Below are 18798 nucleotides of genomic sequence, written 5' to 3' on the forward strand. Positions count from 1 at the left end.
TATAAAATGATACTTATCAAAAATAATTCACCATATTAAGATCACGTTGAGAATCAACTTGACAAGCTGCGGCAAGGACAAAAGAGAAAAGAAACGAGTTGCAGGTCAAACTCAATAGCCACCAGCATACAGAATTGAAGCTCTAGCCAAGCAAATCAATTTATCTGGATGCATAAGACAAGGAAAGATTCCACAAAAGTGCCTTGCAATGACTTGCAGAACTTGTTTTCTGCCACACCTTGTAATCAAAAAGGTACAGAGCAAAACAAAGCAGAGTTCACTTTAACTTTTTAAACATTTGGCATATATATATTACCGATCAAATCAATTTACAGTCAGCTGTTTGATCAACACGAATATAAAATCATGATTACAACAACATTTGTCCTTAAAGAAATCCTAGTGCTACAAAAGGTCCAAATAAGGAAGATCCAAGATCAGACAACTTGGAGTCAGGAATGGGCACGAGCTGATCATTCTTACTCTAGCAGCCTCCCCTGCTGCTACAGAAAATTGTTTCCTGATCTTTAGGTCACCAACAAGAATGAGGTTGAAACTAGGTTTTTCTCTTCCAAGCTTCCTTTAGTATGCAAGTAAACATATAGTGTTTATGCATTACTTCTTTAGATCTTTGCTAGCTAGAAAATCCTTCTCTACAATCCAAAATGCAAGGATCACTGCTTTCTGCACACTCAAGTAATCCTGCAAAGGAGAAAAGACAACTCCATCAGCCCTCGAGACATCCTGGTAAAACGAAATCACCTTATCCTCCTTCGCAGGCATCAAACCAACTATTTATTTCCCCGAGTATATCAGATACTACATAAATCTTATATAACCAAAATGCGATGTTTTAATAGCATATCCCCTATGTATTCTTAGTACAGGAAGTATATGTTCTACAATAATACCATACTCTAACCATTAATTTTAAACAAAATTTTCAGATTTGCATGTCTGTAATATTGCATAAATTAAGGAGAGATTCCCCAAAAGGAGGGTGCCACCGTTAACCAACCACGGGAAAAAAAGGAAAGCAGCATCAGCGAATGGTGATCCTATGCCAGTTGCTAATTACATGTCCAGCACGGCATACCTACCCCACCCAGAAGAGAAAATGACAAAACAATCATTTACATGATGTATTAAAGAAAAAAGTGTGTTTTAATTAGTCAAACATAAAATCACTGGTTTGACAAGGACTAAACCTAGAGTTCTCTTGTGATCCCATATATAAACACAAAAACAAAAAACCAAAAGTACTTCAACAAATCAACAGTATCTTTCATTACATCCAAGAGGAATCTTATGTATCAAAAAATGTCATATCCATGAAAACAAAGGATGTGTTTATCTGAAGAATTTGAGGGACCAGGCTCTAATTACTCATATCAAATTATGAAACAATGGAACTAGATGGGCAGAATAATGAAAGTGTTTAGGGGCACATTGGAAATCAAAGAGTAAATTGATCCATTATCTTATGAAAGTCAAAGGTGCATCTACTTTGCTAGTTTGTCTCACACAGGTTAGTCAATTAATGAGTCAAGCAACTCCAACTGAGCAGTTATACTAGAAAATGTGTTAGAAAGAACCAACCTTATAAGTGACCTATCATCTTCTACATCTATTTCTTTGACTGTTGCTTAGCAAGAAATGTAACTCAAAAGGAAGAGATACAGTAAAAATTTGTATTTCATGAAAAGAAAATATTGGAATGGAAAAAAGGTAAGTGAATCCAGTCATGTTGTAAATTCAAAGGTGGGTAATGTTTTACATGAGAATCATAGCAAATAACATAACCTAATGTCTTGAGAAACTTTCACAAAACCTAGAATTCATCCATAAGAAAAAGTTAGAACTGATCAGAAAATGATTAAGATGCTAACTGACTATCATGGTATAGAACTAAACCAGGACACTTCCAATGAACCATACATCAACATGTCTTTTTTTGTCAGATCTATTCCTCTACATTGTCAGTTTAAAAAGTAAAAATGAACCCTCATTGGAATTCAGAAAATAAGCAAAGATGACCTCTCATTCTTTCGTTTCGCATTATTGTGGTGTATATAACAAGGGTTAGAAATATCATCCATTCTGTAAGATGGCAGCATAATATGGAAAAAAACCAAACAGGGCAACTACAATAGCAGGATGACCATATGGAGATGGATCAGTCTCCTTGAGCTATTTAAACAGCCCATTGAAGACAATGGTGTACGTGTTCAATCCACTGGCATGCTCTTTAAGTAGCCAAACCAATGGCTCAGGAAAATGAGCTGGTTGATAGCCTCAAGGAGATACTCAACAGTGCATGTCACCTTGATCTGCTAGAAATTTTGATGGTGTTTCATCAAGAAGACTATGGAGGGCACTAAACCAACACATCAACAATTTAGATGAATATGAAGAGAACATGGGAGAATGATATCACATCCACTTCACAAGATCCGCCTCCTCAAAGAAACCGCAAGGATGCTAGCACAAGTGGTTTCCATATCAGCAGACAAGATCCCAAAAAATCTACTATCATCATTGTCAAAATTGATCAATACAAATGTGAGTCGGCTGAGTTGGATCATTATAGCAAGGTCAGACTGATCTTTCCTATGAAATTGATTGTCTCATAAAGATTGACAGAAAAGTTTAAGAGCTAGAGGTTCAAACAAATTGTTAAGAAATTATTAAGGCTACACTAGAAAATAGAAGAAATCAATTGAAATTTTATCAAACTGAGGAATCAATTGAAATTTAGTCAAATTAGGTTAATTTAGTACAACTCAGCTAATCTAGCCAATTTTTTCGTTGACAGCGACATGAGTTCCAGTTAACACACAAAAGAGGGGAGACAGTTTTTGCAGCTCACTTGAATTACAGCATAAATAGTTTAGCCTCATCGCTTTTCAAGACTTGTCATGAGACTGATCATTCAACCACACTGTTGTGCCACCAGCTAAACCAAGCACCTCACACATCTTTGTCACTCAATATCAAATCGAGAGAGGTTATTGTCTATTGAGAGCAAATATAGTACCTTTCTGATCAACAGTAATCTCAAAACCCCCTTCATATATATCAACTATGTATTATCACTAAATAACTTTATATTATTAAATATGACATTATAATTTATTTTAATATATTATAACAATAACTTAATATTATTAACCTAACAAAACCGACGATAAGTTAATGACCATAATAATAATTGATATTATTGATATCGCTATAACAAAATTTAACCTTATTAACTTTATTGTTTATTATCTATGAGTTATTAATAATTTCGTATTTAACATAATATATATCCTTATCATGATTGAACATCATTTGTTATCACACCATATACATGTAATTATTTTATTTTTCTCTAATTTAATTTTTTATTAACAGATTGAATTTCATCAATCCTAATGATCTGATACAATTAATACTCAATTTCATGACTATTCTACTCTGATACCGCTGCAATTTTTAACAACCACAAATGCAGTTGCCAAAGGATTTGATAATTGAATTGGTCATCTTTTTTCCTCAAGCTCTTTTTATTAGAACACTCTATCTATGATGCTTCCCTTTGCTATTTATCCACACCCAACTAAATGAAGAACCAAGGTCAATTTTTGTAATCATGGTGAGACAACGAAATCAACAATTAGGTAGCAACAGAAGGCATGGGCAGAACCATAGAAGTGGAGCAGGGTGAGATGGTTGATGGGTTACAGTAAATCGTAAATTGTGATAGCAAATATGATTGACAAAGTATCAAGTGACATAAATAAACTCAACTGAATTGTAGCGACATTATTGATTCTTATTTTAAAAGAATACCAGATTGTGTAATTCATTAGCTGACTTAACATTTTAAGCATAGAATATAATGTTTTTCAGGGTACTTAGTGCAATTCATCCTATTTGTTGTCAAAAAATTAGTTTGATATTACATAGCTATGAATAGTGTATGTAAAGGCTTATTCTTTTTTTATATATTTTTTTATATATGCTTCATGATAAAAGAATGTGGAAAAAGCCTCTTGCAATGCAAGATAAGACTGCGTGTAATAGACCCAATGTGGTCCGACCCTTCTTCGGGATCCCACATTGACGGGAACTTCAAACATCAGGCTGCTTGTTATTCATTCATTATTCTTCATGATAAAAGAAAATTGAAAATTCTGATGTGTTTAAATTTTATAATCTAAAAAAAATAACAATTAAATTTAATATTTATTTTTAAAAAGTAAATGTTCCACTTCATTCTCAAGAAGATATTTAACTGTGGGTATCTTTTGATCCATGAATAAATTATATGGATCTCTGACATTCATTAGGTAGGAACACTCATTCATAACAACCTAGTGAGCGAGCAACTTCTTCAGCATTAGTGTTTCATGATAGCATATGCATCCTGAGCTACAGCATTGATGGCATCTTATTTTTTATGACACTTCATCGTAGATAATTAGAAGATGAAGGTTATTAGGAATGGGGCAATACTACTTGAAAAATTACAGCCTAAAGAACCTTTCTACATTGTGATAATAAAAGAGATGCCCATCCAAGCACCCAAGGGAGAGAGACAAGGATATACTTATAAATTCTAATGGTGATCAAACAATTTCTTTACACCAACTAGTTTGATCTTTGAAGATTCCATCTCTAACGAGTAGGGCTACAACCTTTTTATGTACCCATTCTTATTAACTTTGTTAATTATGAATCAACCTAAACAGCATTATGTAAGCATAGTCATGTGTTATAATAATCATTTTTCATATTCAAAATAGCCATTCAGTGTTTCAAATTTATCCTTAACTCTAAACTGCTCATAATTCTTTGATGCCTTACTTCGCTTCAACTCTCCTCCTAAGTAAATAGTAATATTAGCACTCAATAACACTATTTGGTCAAATTTTTAACTTCCTTTGCAATTTCCCAGATTTTATTAAACCTAAAATCTCTGTTACCTCTATTTCAATGCCTTAGGGAGGTAAATTGCCTCCTTGAATTGGATATGACCAACCCAGAAGACCAGGAGGTAATATGAAGTAGCAGCCTAAAATAATGATTCTTTTAAAAATGACTTGCAATGCTAGGTAAGATTTTATAATATGAATAATTCAGAAAACAGACAACTTCCTTATAGTGTCATGTCATCAGCAACAATTGGCTTCAAATAAGAATGTAACGGTGTTATAAAACAAAAAGCATAAATTAAATGCATCATACTGTCACTGGATAACTATGGATATCATTCTAATATAACTCAAACAAAATTCACAAGAGAACTTCCTTATAGACAACTTATAATACTTGTAAGAAGCAAAAGAAGTTCATCCTATAAAAGCAAAGTGGGAGCAAAAAATATAACAGCACACCTTCTTGGATGCAAGGAAAGTTGCAAAACGTGATTATCCCAGCATTAACTTCTCCAATCAAGAACCATCAACTCCAAAAAAACCTCTTTTGGCCATTCATTATCCTTCTGAACAGGGAAAAAGAAACTTTAAATCGGATAAGAATGGGAGACATTTGACAATTAGGATCAAGCAGATCCAAAAGAAATAACATATATCTATAAAGCCAACTGATATACTTCTGTTTTCAATCAAAGCTAAAAGGACAGCAAACTAAAAGCCCACCTGTCATGTGCAAGAAAACCAGCAGTTCTTAGAAAGTTGTTATGGCTTGTATGATGAAACCTCAATAGTCACATATCAAAGTGTAAGGTATGGCATTGGCATTATCATGGTATAGGATTGGAATTACCATGGGAAAAGTAAAAAAGGAAATGTTAAGATTTGATTTGGACAAAGGTATCAGATCATCAATAAAGTATCTCAATTACCAACCAAACCTAAAGCATATTAACTTCCTATATTGACCAACTGAGGCGAGAGTGTAAATAAGAACAAAGGAATAATTAACCATAACAAGTATATTTATGAAAATATATCACGATTCCAAACCTACTATAACATTTTCCATAAATAAACCAACATTTAATTTCATCGTTCAGCCAGCAGAGAACACAAAAGTTACCTATGAAGTAATTTCTGGCGTTGCCATTGGTTCTAATTTGCTTTACATGAGAAGTCGTTGTCAACCAAACCAAGAATGAGTACGGAAACGAATATACTTTGCATAGCGACGGGGGTGGGTAAAAAAAGTAGCCAAAATTCACACATAATCAGACAGATCGATTTGGGTAGATTAAAAAAGGAAGAAAAATGACAAAACATCTGCCAATTTAGAGCATTGGTCATATACAAGTACAAAAAATAATAGGGCTGCCAAAAAAAAAACTGGAAGCAGGACGAAAATACGCAACGAAACCTCACTCCGACAATAACAAAAAAAGGAGGGCAAATTAAACATAGAAAATACAAAGACGAAAGCTAGCAGTGTCGAAAGAACGAGTGGAGGAGAAGAGCACTAGTCGCACCTGCTATCTTCGCGGCCTTCGAGACTGCGACGATATTAGCACGCTGATGCGTCGACGAACTAGCAGGGAAGAGAGTTTCGACCTCCGCTTCTCGATCTGTTGCAGGGTAAAGGCGAAAGCGAGCGGCGGACGGCGGCGGACGGCGGCGAACCGACCGGAACGCATTCGAGAAGACTAGGGTTTTAACCGTACGAGAGGGTAACGATGGAAAGCTCGACGCATCATTGACCAAGGCGTTTCTATATATAGACACGCGAGACCGATATCCCTGAAATAATATATAATCATATTTTTTTTATTTTTTATTTTTTATTTTTTATACTAGTCTTCTTTTTCGCAATAACGTCTGCCATAAAACTATTTCGAGCACCTGAAATAATATATAATCATAGTTTTTTTTTTTTTTTATTTTTTATTTTTTATACGATTAAATTATTAAAAATATATATATTTGAAAAAAATTTTAAAACGAAAAAAAAAAAGTCACCTTTAAAATTCGACCACGATCCAGATTTATTGTGACAAAAATTTATTGTGACAAGAAGTTTTATTTTATTTAAAATGTCCCATCCAAGCGTTTAAACTACGATATCGAAGCATTCGTGGCTCTCAACGTGATATTATCATCTATTAATGAGAAAACGACCATTAATTAAACTATATCACGATGATTAGAATGGGACCAATGAATCTCATCATTGCTTAATGCATGATTACTTATCTCTTTGCCCTTTGATGCAATAATAAAAGATAGAATGTATTCTCAAATAAAAGGTTCCAATTCTCATATAGAGTACATTTACAATGATTAAATTATTAATGAAGTTGATTTATCATGTTAAAAGATTATTATTATTTTTTGAATTTATTTGATAGATGAAATAATGAAATCGGATTATTCTTTTCAAAATTAATCAATCTGTAAGAATTGAATATCCAATTAAAAAATGATTACTATGAGACGCTTGGTAGGCGGGTTTAGGCATTCTTAATGTTTGGTAGACGGAGATGGAAATCAAAATAAGGATTTGATATCCCTGATTTCATAATCTACCCCTCCCCCGGTTATCGCTAAATCTATTCCCATCGCGGCACAACTTTTTTCCCTGCGATTTCTTCCCCGTCGTGATTCTTCCTTTCTTCTTTCCCACCCGCGAGCCGGCCACCCCCCTTTTCTTCTCCCCCGTTCATCTAAGCTCCCCCCATCTTCCTCCTCTTCTTCTTTTCTCTGTCGGCCGAGCTTCTCCACCCCCTTTCCCTTTTCTTCCTCCTCCTCTTCTTCTTCCTTTCTCCTCATTTCTCCTAGTCTACTTGTAATCGATTGTTTGATCAATTATGGACAAATGTAATCACGATTACACAGCTTTCTGAGAAAACATTCGTGACATTTAATCGAGCACGCGGTCGATTATATAGAGCCAATCGACTGGAGTTAAATCCAGTTGCCATTCCAGTATCTATACTAAGCACCAAAAATTTGATAATCATTTTCATTGCCATTAATCCCTCAATCAAAATCATTACCATTCCCATTATCAAATGTATACCAAACGCCCCCTAATGTCTTTGATCCAAATTATCAATCAAAAAAATGGAGAAAAGGAGAAAATGGAGACAAGGAAACAAGTATACAAGAAAAGCAACTTTCCCGCCTTCCATTTTAAATTTTGCTGTCATATATTATTTTCCCTCCTTATTCCTCCCGCCTTTCTCGCATCCAACGCCGCCCTGGAAATATCCCCATCCCCCACCCCCGCCTTATCCTTATGTGCTATATAAGGAAAGAGGAAAGAGTTCATTCTTCTCGATCCTTCTCTCGCATCTCATTTTCGGTTCGAGTCTCCGGCTATGAATCAGAGATCCCGGAGCTCGTCGCCGTCGTCGGTCGACGAGCGGATCCACCGCTTCCTGCGGCCCGGCGCACTCGCCCGCCTCCGCGACTCGAGGATCAGCACCGCCAGATCCGCCTCGCTCGCACTCCTCGACCTCGCGCTCCCCTCCTTCCCTTCCCCGCATGCGCCGCCACCTGACCAGATCGATGGACTCCGCCCTTTCTTCTCAGCTAGGACGCACGGCCCTCGATCTCTGCGGCGGAAGAAGCTTACAGCCGCCAAGTCCGTCTTCGTAGCCCCCTCGAGCTCGGATCTCGCGGATCCCTTCTTGGAAGCTTTTGGCGTAGATCTGGTTGCTGCACATTGAGCTTTACCCATTTTGTTTTCCTTCTAATTTTCTTCCGATTGTTTATTTTCCAATCTCTAATAACACCAAAAAATGGTCCACTATATCTTCTGCTTAGGCTTTTGTTCTCTCTGTTTTAGCTGATGAAACGGGGAACTTTAGAGAGTACATTCCATGTAGATCTGATGGATGCAAAAAAAAAAAAAAACATAGTTAAATGTGACAATTTCTCTAATTTGTTTGGGTTTTTCCTAATTTGTGTTGCTCTTGATGTATGGTGGGAACTGTTGATCTTTACCTCTTCTTTCCTAGAATTGTTGTTGGAAGTTCGGAAAATGCTTCTTGATTGCACGTTACTTTTAGTGTTTATTGTCACTATGTTCTTGTTATCCCATCTGAACCTAATTATCTACTAACTCCCGTTGATTTGGTTGTAAGGATATTGTTGAGAAGAAGAAATTATGAGCTAGTTCATGTATCTGCTTCTTACAAATGTGTCAATTCCTGTTTTGCAAGAAGCTGCAGATCTGCTCATTTGTAGTACTTTCAGCTTCATTGAATCAGAAAAGGCAACACTTGACGCGTGGTATTGCATTATTTCTCCTATCTCAGTTTGAATCAATAATTATCTTCATGCATTTTTCAGAATTTGTTTTTCAACAGCTGAAAGCTGGTGTTCTTTCATGCATTATTCATGCAAAGTCTTTCAATTGTGAGCCTGTCTACTACCATTGATTCCCTTCGCTATTGAATCTAGATCCATCTACATTATCATCCTCAAAAACAGTAAACTACTATGGTTTTGCAATAGATATATTCTATCTAGTTACCTTTTGCAATTGTATTTCATATAGTTCTTTACATTGCAATACCCTTGCAATGAAATCCCAACATAGTTTATCTCAATTGATTAATCATTCATGGCAATTTGTGACAACTTTTACTTCACTTCAAATTAATCTATGTCAAAATCATCAGCAAGAATTGATGTGAGACATTTTTCATTGAATTTAAGAATGTGTGATAAATACAAGCTCATCTATTTCAAATTTACCACAAAAGACTTAGTTTTCTTAGTGATTGGGCTTGCCTTTTGGAATATTATTTTCTAAGGTTGCATCATGACATTAGATTTGCACTTAAGAATAATGATGTGAAGGATAGGACTTAAGTGAAAGCATCCTTTACACAATCTAGCTAGTAAGGGTGCTAACATTGAGGTGGATCTATGTTGTTTTTTGTCTTTATTATAGAAGGTTTTGTCATTTAGTTACACTAAGTATCTTCATTATGCTAAACAAAAATTAATTAGAATGTTGATACATTTGTTTAGTTATAAAAAGTCTAAACACTCTTTTGGGTGTATTGATTCAACTCTTTATAAACTATGCTGGATTTATTTGGATAGTTATGAAAGATAAATCATTTTATTTTTGTCTCTTCTCAATAAAGGTGGATTTATTTGGATAGTGTCGTAGGGCATGATTCTTGCAAATTCTTTTAATTTATGATCATACGAATTGATATATCATCCTTTTAGATTATGAACTACAATCCATATAAGAGCTCATGTGCCCTTGTCCCATCATTAGTCAAAATCAATGCATATATACTGTTGAGTAGAGCCATCAATTGGAAGAGAATTTATCGTTGCCTTGTCACGAGGAACTCCCTTAAATGCCTCTCGGGGCCTTGGAACTGTGGAGTTGCCAGTTAGGTGATCAACAAGGCTTTCACTCCTCTCCAGTACTGTGGTCCTTCTTCTCTTCTCCTCACCTACTGATTAGCTTTCCTCTTCCTCTCCAATTATGCATGTAGAACAAATTCTCTTTGGAATCCTTTGTGTATCTGTTTGTGGCAGGGCTGGCGCCGTCAGTCTTCCAACTCACTGCCGACGTCCCTCTGCGATTCTGCGAAGAAGAAGAAGAAGAAAGAGGAGGAAGGAGGAAGGACATCTCTCGAGTAAATGCTTCACATGGAACCTTTCGAGGACTGTTTCTAATTGATTTCTTTCCCTGTTGAAGCTACTGTGGCCATCTCCTTTATTCCTTGCAGGTACTGCATTAATGGCTCATCGTCGCAATATTCTTCAGCTGTTCCACTGTGGAAATGTAAATCGTTTGCTGCATTGCACTCTTACTGATTCCTTAATGGAGGTTCGTATATGATCATAATCCATTCCTGAACGCCATGACTAAATTCAAGAAGATGATGATTCAATTACTGAATTGCTTATTCCTGCTGTTTCAGTTCAGTCACGTTCTAATTGCCATTCACCATGCATCCATGCCCCATGCATGAATTTACAGTTTTCGAGCATTTATTTGGACGGCAGCAAACCTAGTCACTGTCGAGTAGTTGCACTCTTCCATGCTCGAATTGTATCTGTTATTTATAGCAGTTAGGTTCTCCATCATCGGCGAACTGAATCTATCGGAGTTTGCTGGCCGAGCAAGATCATGGGAAGGCCGGAGCTTGAACGCGGCGAGAGCATTGCCTTCGAGCTCGAGGGGGCTCTCCTCGCCTCCCCAAGCATCTTCCCTTACTTCATGCTCGTCTGCCTGGAGGCCGGCGCCGGCGGACCCCTCCGTGCCGTCGCGCTGCTCCTCGCCGCCCCTCTGCTGTGCCTGCTGGAGCTCGCCGGGCTCGAGGCCGCCGCCGTCAGCTCGATGATCTTCCTCTCCACCGTTGGCCTCCGGGAGGACGACCTCAAGGCCGTCGCCAAGGCCACCCTGCCCAAGTTCTTCATGGAGGACCTCCAGCCCGGCGCGCTCCGCGCGTTCCTTGCCGACGGAGGCGGCGCCCTGCGGTACGTGGCCACCGCGCTGCCGAGGGCGATGGCGGAGCCGTTCCTGAGGGAGTACCTGGACGCCCACGGCGTGCTCGGCACCGAGCTGAGGACGTGCATGGGGTTCTACACCGGGCTGGCGTCCCCCGCCGGTATCATGACCGGAGGAAGGAGGCTGGAGGCACTGCGCGATGCCACCGCGGGGACGTCGGTGATCACCGTCGGAGCGCAGAGACAATATTGGACTCCGCCGGAGGAGCCAAAACAGCCACTGCCGAGGAGCGAGTACCCCAGGCCGTTGATCTTCCACGATGGCCGGCTGGTGCAGCGCCCCACGCCGTTGGATTTCCTCACCATCCTTCTCTGGCTGCCTTTCGGTATCTTCCTAGCAGTCTTGAGGGTCCTGATAGGTCTCCTCGCCCCTCGCAAGCTCACCGTCATGGGCCTCGCCGCCACCGGCATGCGCATCGAAACCCAAGCCCATCAGGCCCATTTAGACGCTAACTCAACCATGGTTAAGGGCTCCGGGTCCTCCCACACTCTGTTCGTCTGCAACCACCGAACCCTCCTCGACCCCGTGCTCGTCTCCATCGTCCTCCAACGGAAGCTGACGGCCCTGACGTACAGCTTGAGCAGGCTGTCGGAGGTGATCTCTCCGATCCCGACCGTCCGGCTGGCGCGGGACAGGCTCCGGGACGGCGCGAAGATGCGGTCGCTGATCGAGCGCGGCGACCTGATCGTCTGCCCGGAAGGCACCACCTGCCGGGAGCCGTACCTGCTGCGGTTCAGCCCGCTGTTCGCGAAGATCGTCGGCGACATCGTCCCGGTCGCCGTCACCAACGGAGGGAGCATGTTCTACGGCACGACCGCCAGGGGGCACAAGTGCTTCGACTGCTTCTTCTTCCTCATGAACCCTCGGCCTTTCTACGGGCTGAGGTTCTTGGAGAAGGTGCCGCCGCACGGGCAGCGGTCGGAGTACGACGTCGCCAACGAGGTCCAGCGCTCGATCGGCCAGGCCGTCGGATTCGACTGCACCAACTTGACGAGGAAGGACAAGTACAGAATTCTCGCCGGCAACGACGGTTTAGACCCAAGAATGTGATGTTTCTAAGGGAAAGTATGAAATAAAAATCTGTTCCAAAAGACTGTTTTCCCATTGTTGCATGTATACAGCTGTTTTCCCATTGTTGCATGTATTCAGTGACTACACAGAATTCTGACTATCACTATTAAGTACAGCTTGATGAATCATCAAGAAGAAGAAGAAGAAGAAGAAGAAGAGATTCAGTGATTGAATTACTTTTACCATAGAATCATTGAAGGTCGAGTAAAGATTCAGTAGAACCGATCTGCCGAGAGCTTATTTAGTCATGAACAATTGGTTTGGACCACCGCCGGCGATGCTTTACGATGGAACTGCCACCAGCTATGCATCTCAAATTCACCATGAATGTTCATCATGGCAGCTTTGGCAGTTCACAAACCAACACCAGCTCTAGCTAATGCAGCTGTGACTGAAGCAGATGCTTCTTCGAGCGTGCGCTGCTTCTTCACTGTATTAAAGAACTCTATAAGATCTCCGGCTTCCCAATTGTCGAAATCGTCGACTCCGATACCACACTCAAGTCCAGCACCAACCTGCAACCATGAAGAAGAATTAACCTTTACTTTTGCTCGAAACAAGTAGATCAACTTCGTTTGGAAGCACGACAAACATTGTTCAAAATATGGCATTGACAAGCAAACTCTTGTTTCCCTCAAGTCATATTGATTTCTGAGACATACCTCTTTTACATCTTCCTTCACCCGCCTCAACGAATCAACCGTGCCAATGTGAACGATCTTCCCGTTTCGAATAACCCGGACACCACATTCTTTCACTACCTTTCCCTCGATGATCATGCATCCAGCAACTCGTCCACTGCCGCTACTGAATGCTGCTCGAACTTCTCCTGCTCCTATTTGTATTTGCTCCTGGAAGAAGATGTAATAGAAACCAGAATTCAGACCAAACATCTTTGAGGAAGAAGAAGCCCAATATCATCAAAGTGTTCACCTCGACTGGCTCTAGAAGTCCTTCCATTGCATTTCTCATGTCATCAATAAGGTCATAGATAACTCTATATAATCGAATCTCGACGTTCTTCTTGTCAGCATAACTCTTCACTGAGCCAGGTGCTTTTACGTTGAAACCGAATATAATGGCCTCAGAAGCAGCAGCCAAGTCGACGTCGCTAGGGCTAACCTCCCCTGGAGCTTGAAGGAGGAACTTCAAGTTAACACTGTCTTGAGGGAGCACTCGAAGAGCTTGTCTGATGGCTTCGATCGAACCCTATGGCACATACAAGAGGAGATAGTATCGGGAAACAAGCTCGCCGTGATATAAACATACAAGATAACAACATTATTTGGCCATCTTACCTGAACATCAACCTTTAAAATGATATTTAGCTGATGCATATGTAGACCTGTTTGTTTTCCCATTGCAACAGAAGAAGCAATGGAAGATAGGGTGACCTTTGTTTCCCCTGCCTTTGCAGATATCCGTGTAACTCTTAATGATTCTGCCCGAATTTCTGCTCTTTCCCGTGCAACATCAAGGGTTTCAACAGCCTCAAACTCATCACCAGCAATAGGAACATTATTCAAACCAATAACCTAGGAAATCAAGTATCCAAAATGTGAGCTGTGGCTAAGATCGGACACAAATTACAACGAACAGTAAGGTACTAATCCGAGGGGTCTTGGGACGACTAGTTCATCGCGATATAAGTTTTATCATTCAACTTTATTCAAAGATCGAAACCCAAAGTCTCTCATGTATACAAATGATACATCACTAGCTATGTGTCACATTGAGCATTTTGTTTCAAGGCTACCAACTAGAAATAAAACATCATGTTCTAGCAATTCAGAATAATATATCATCAGTGTGATAACAGCAAAGATTATAAATACATCAATAATAGAGAGTGAGCAAGACATCCGATAAGAATTTACATGCCAAGTTTGTTGGTTCATTGTGTTTCAAGAGTTGAAGAGAGTTTCAAACCAAACTTATCCTAATCTTTGGACTAGTGGTTAAGAAGATAATATCAGCTGAGAAAAACAAACCTGTACTGCCATTGATGGTCCAGCTTCATCAACATGATCTCCTCTATCATCGAACATAGCGCGCACCTAAATCATCAATATAAGCAATGAAAAAGAAGGCAGTAAGCTATCAAAAAGAAGGAACCAAGGTCAATGCATATTGAGGATTTGAGAAAAATTCTAGAAGGATTTTCAAGACAAGTAAAAATTCTAGAAGGAAGACCTTTCCAAAAGCTTCACCGCAAACGACAATGTCACCCTTTTTAAGAGTTCCATTTTGCACAATAAGTGAGGCCACAGCTCCCTTTGCTTTATCAAGACCTGCTTCTATAACAGTGCCTTTAGCATTTCTATTTGGATTGGCTTTCAAGTCTTGCAGCTTCACAATTATGAAAAGGATGATTTCAGGTGTAAAATTAGACAAAGGAAACATCTAAGAATCTAGGCACAAAGTTTATACCTCTGCGACGAGCATAACAGTTTCCAGCAATTCATCAATGTTCTCTCCTTTAAGAGCACTGATCTGATTCAAGAGAGAAGTAGAGAAACATGAAAAAAAAGAGCACATCTAGGTTATTGTTTTTTTAATGATAAATAGGACAAACCTTAACCATAGGAATGTCACCACCCCAAATTTCTGGCATAAGTCCAACAGACGATAACTCTTGCATTACCCTATCTGGATTTGCTCCATCCTTATCTACCTGAGTCGATATAAGAAAGAAACAATCAGTTATTTGCACTACACATATAAAGAACCAATATCGTAGTCGATGAAACATGCCTTGTTGATGGCTATGATAATAGGCACACCAGCGGCCTTCGCATGAGCAATTGCCTCATTAGTTTGTGGGCGGACTCCATCATCGGCGGCTACTACTATGATTGCAATGTCAGTTACTCTTGCTCCACGTGCCCTCATTGCACCAAATGCCTGTCGAAAATCAGTTAGGAGTAAAACTCATGAATGGCTCACTCATCCCACTATTTAACAAGGTAGTCAGGACATCATATGCTGCTTTTCAAATAAGAAGCTTGCATTGTGTATGCCAAAATCATCTGGAGATCCTTAAGCAAAAAATCTAAAATCAGCTGAAAACTCCTAGCAGTGCAAGATAACGCGTACCTCGTGGCCTGGAGTATCAAGAAATATGCATGGCTGAGGCTTCCCATCAACTGGCACAAGAACCTTGTATGCTCCAATACCTTGGGTTATTCCACCTGCTTCTGTTGCTACCACCTACAAGAATGAACTTAATTTAACTTGTCTTCCCTGAAATTGTATTATAATAGATAGATATTCAATCAACTAGATGAATATGCTGCAATGGATATTTGAGGTTACCCTGCTCTTTCGGATATAGTCCAGCAATGTGGTCTGCAAAGGCAAATTGAAGAAGAAAACAGTTCAAGATCCATATATGCATGGATTTAATTCCTATAATATGAAAAAACACAAAAGAAAGAGAATCCCTGATACCTTCCCATGATCCACATGCCCCATGATTGTAATTACAGGAGGCCTCTCTTCTAGCATGTCCAAGTCCTCCTCATCGAGTACTTCTGCTTTCTTTGCCATCTCTTCCACTCTAACTGGATCGACTTCAATCACTTCCACATCATATTCCTTGCATATCATTTTAACCATGTCTTTATCTAGAATGTGGACTGCATCAGGCTTGACCCCCCTTGAGAATAGAAACGCAAGAATATCTCCTTCGCTAATGGCCAAATTATAAGCTAGTTCTTCCATGAACATGCCGTCTTCCCCCACCTCAAGTATCTCAACTTTTACAGGTTCTGCAGCTTTAGCTGCTTCGAGTCTCGCAGCTTTACGGCTCGCCTTGCTCCATTTTCTTCCTTTCCTTGGTTTCATGACCCCAGGGATTGGCACACTCAACTCTGAAGCATCCTCTTCTATCTCACCATCTTCCGCCAACTGTCTACGTAGACCACTAGTGACACCTGATTTCTTGCGACGCTCATCTTTGACTTTGGATGCCAATGCCCCTTTTGCCGGCTTCAAAGGGACTGGTATCATTGCCGCAGCTGCAATCGGATCCACAGCCGGCTTCTTAGATGCAAATTTATCTATAAGAATGGGTTTTCTTTCCTTCTGGGCATCAGATCTCTTCACCGCAGGAGGTGTAGGTGAAAGAACAGCAGGCTTTGCTTGTAGCCTTGGCCGGGCTGGCGAAGGCACGAGGGGCTTGACAGGGGCTACTGCAGGAGTTCCCAACACAGTTTGCACGCTTGCAACAGGATTCCCTTTCCGCCAAACACTCTTACCTTTGTTCGACTTCCTTATAGTTGGAGTCGCATTCTGTGGCCTAACTTGTTCGGAGCTGCCATCGGGCACGCCATTAGCTTTGGTCTCTTTGCCACGAGTTTTCACTGCATTCGTGGTCTTCTCGAGCTTTTCTACCTTCTCTAAAACCTCACCAAGAGCTTCTACGACTTTCTCTCGGTCTTCCAATGAGGTTGCCGAGTCAGGCGACCAAATGGCGGCTGAAGCCGAGTTTGGAGGATTCACTGGGCCGTTGGGGCGTGCTTTCAGCAAAGGCTTGGGGGCGGGCTTGAGAAGGAGATCGGCGTCCCCGTCTCTGGTACCGCTATTGTTAGCGACCTTCAATGGGGAATCGGGAGAAGACGGAATTCCCCTCTCCTCGATTAAGTTAGTGGTCGCCATGCACCTGTAGACACGGCCTCCAAAGCGACGCCATTGCCTCGAGCTGAGGGAGGAACCAGACCTAACCCCAGAAACAACATGAATCCTCCCGACGCCGACGGCGACGGCCGTGGGCGAGACCTCGAAGACGACCGGGGAGACTGGCATCGCGCTTCCCAAAGAAACCATGGCATCACACGAACACCCTCGAAGCCACACCAACATGCGATTCTCCCAAAATCAACATAAAAAACGCATCTTCCGATCGCAGCTTGATCTCAGACGGCGAGATGCAAAACAAAGTTCGATCTTTGAGGCAAAAAGAGGCGAAATTTCACCATAATCTCATGGATTAGAGATTCTAAGGGCCACAAAAATCGCCATTGTCATGCCAAAGGGGTTTCCAATCCCTGGTGGCGGATAAGGGCCAGTGATTGGCTGTGCTGCGGAGAGAACCACAGCTGAGGATTTGAGATAGACTTGTGGTTCTTTCTGTTCCCCACGAAAGAAAAGAAAAGGAAAATCGAGTGCTTGCCACAGAGAAGGATGTGGCGCTTTCTCCGCCTGTCGATACGTATGTGATGATAAAGGCTGTGAAATTTTTCTTCAACTGCCTTGACTTTGTTCTTCCAAAAAATTAAAAATTGACAGGAAAAATATTTTTATTTTTATTTTTATTTTTATTTTAATCTTTGGAATGAACGATCTGGCTCAACCTTTCGTGCGTCAAGTAAATTCAAAACACCGTAGGCATATTGTTCCTATCTCAAATCGTGGTCGGATGAATAAGTAGAAGACGACTATTGAGGAGGTGAAATTGTAAACTTTGACAAGGAAAAAGACCATGGACTGAGGATGAATAAGGCATTAAAATGTTTGTAACACTCAAGTAAAGGTTAAAATGGTGCTCAAGGAATTCGACATAGTCATTCTGACGTCAAGTTAAGAAAAAAAATGAAAGTAATAGAGCTTGTGGAAGAAAAAGAAGAGTGTACTCTTGTGCATATTTTCTTTTATGTGTATTTTTTCTAGGGTTTATATAGTTGTTAAAAGAATATTTTTATATTAGTAATAATGGGATATCATATTCGATAACTGTTATTTGCTCCTCCATTCACTAAATACCATGTGTACATAGGAGAGCATCTAAGGGTTCAAGTCTGACACCTATATGATTGTTCCTCCATTCACTCATCTTCTACAAAAGGTGGAATCTGCCACCTTAGCGGTCCCACACGATCGGCCCCACAATTATCTGTGATGAGATAAATCAAAAAACTGTAGTTGGTCACGATGCAGGAGGGGTTCCTCCATTCACTCATGGTGTTATGTTTAGGAATATTCACAGTAATCATCAATAGACCCATGTAAGGTGGCAGGAGTTGATGGAGTTGAGGAGTTTAAATCTTCTAGAGTTGGATGGACCAAGCTAAGAGAGTTGGGTGACCTGAGGTAGGGAAGTCGAGGAGTCCAAGTCCTCGAGGATTAAGGGTATCCAAAATAGACCCGACCCTACCCGACAAAAAAAAATCAAGTTAGGATTTAGGGTTTTCGGATTTGGGTTGGGTTCGAGTTACCCAAGTTGACCTAGATGTAGAGTTTACGAGATTTTTTTGAAGTGAC

The 18798-nt window shown here is 40.3% G+C and overlaps 2 protein-coding genes and 1 long non-coding RNA gene across 3 annotated transcripts; 1 reads left to right on the forward strand and 2 right to left on the reverse strand.

The window, feature by feature from the left end:
- Positions 1–308: 308 nt before the first annotated feature.
- Positions 309–6589, reverse strand: LOC141845313 (uncharacterized). The gene is made up of 3 exons (XR_012603238.1): positions 6449–6589; positions 5382–5488; positions 309–702 (listed from the first exon to the last, which is right to left on the reverse strand). It is a non-coding gene; the product is annotated as an uncharacterized LOC141845313 (long non-coding RNA).
- Positions 6590–11085: 4496 nt separating this feature from the next.
- On the forward strand, positions 11086–12583 carry LOC141844796 (glycerol-3-phosphate acyltransferase RAM2-like). Its single transcript, XM_074732793.1, has one exon. The coding sequence runs from the start codon at positions 11086–11088 to the stop codon at positions 12514–12516; it is 1431 nt and encodes a 476-aa protein (XP_074588894.1). The 3' UTR covers positions 12517–12583.
- Positions 12584–12628: 45 nt separating this feature from the next.
- Positions 12629–17580, reverse strand: LOC141845130 (translation initiation factor IF-2, chloroplastic-like). Its single transcript, XM_074733179.1, has 12 exons — positions 15988–17580; positions 15853–15885; positions 15634–15747; positions 15292–15441; positions 15113–15211; positions 14968–15030; positions 14731–14886; positions 14529–14594; positions 13836–14072; positions 13471–13746; positions 13200–13388; positions 12629–13052 (listed from the first exon to the last, which is right to left on the reverse strand). Exons 1-12 carry the CDS (start codon positions 17398–17400, stop codon positions 12891–12893), a joined length of 2958 nt encoding a protein of 985 aa, XP_074589280.1. The 5' UTR covers positions 17401–17580; the 3' UTR covers positions 12629–12890.
- Between the last annotated feature and the right edge of the window lie 1218 nt (positions 17581–18798).

Source organism: Curcuma longa, chromosome 14 (assembly GCF_044706935.1).
Source record: "Curcuma longa cultivar G26 ecotype Majalengka, Jawa Barat chromosome 14, ITB_CL_G26_1.1, whole genome shotgun sequence".
In the NCBI taxonomy this organism is placed as follows: domain Eukaryota; kingdom Viridiplantae; phylum Streptophyta; class Magnoliopsida; order Zingiberales; family Zingiberaceae; genus Curcuma; species Curcuma longa.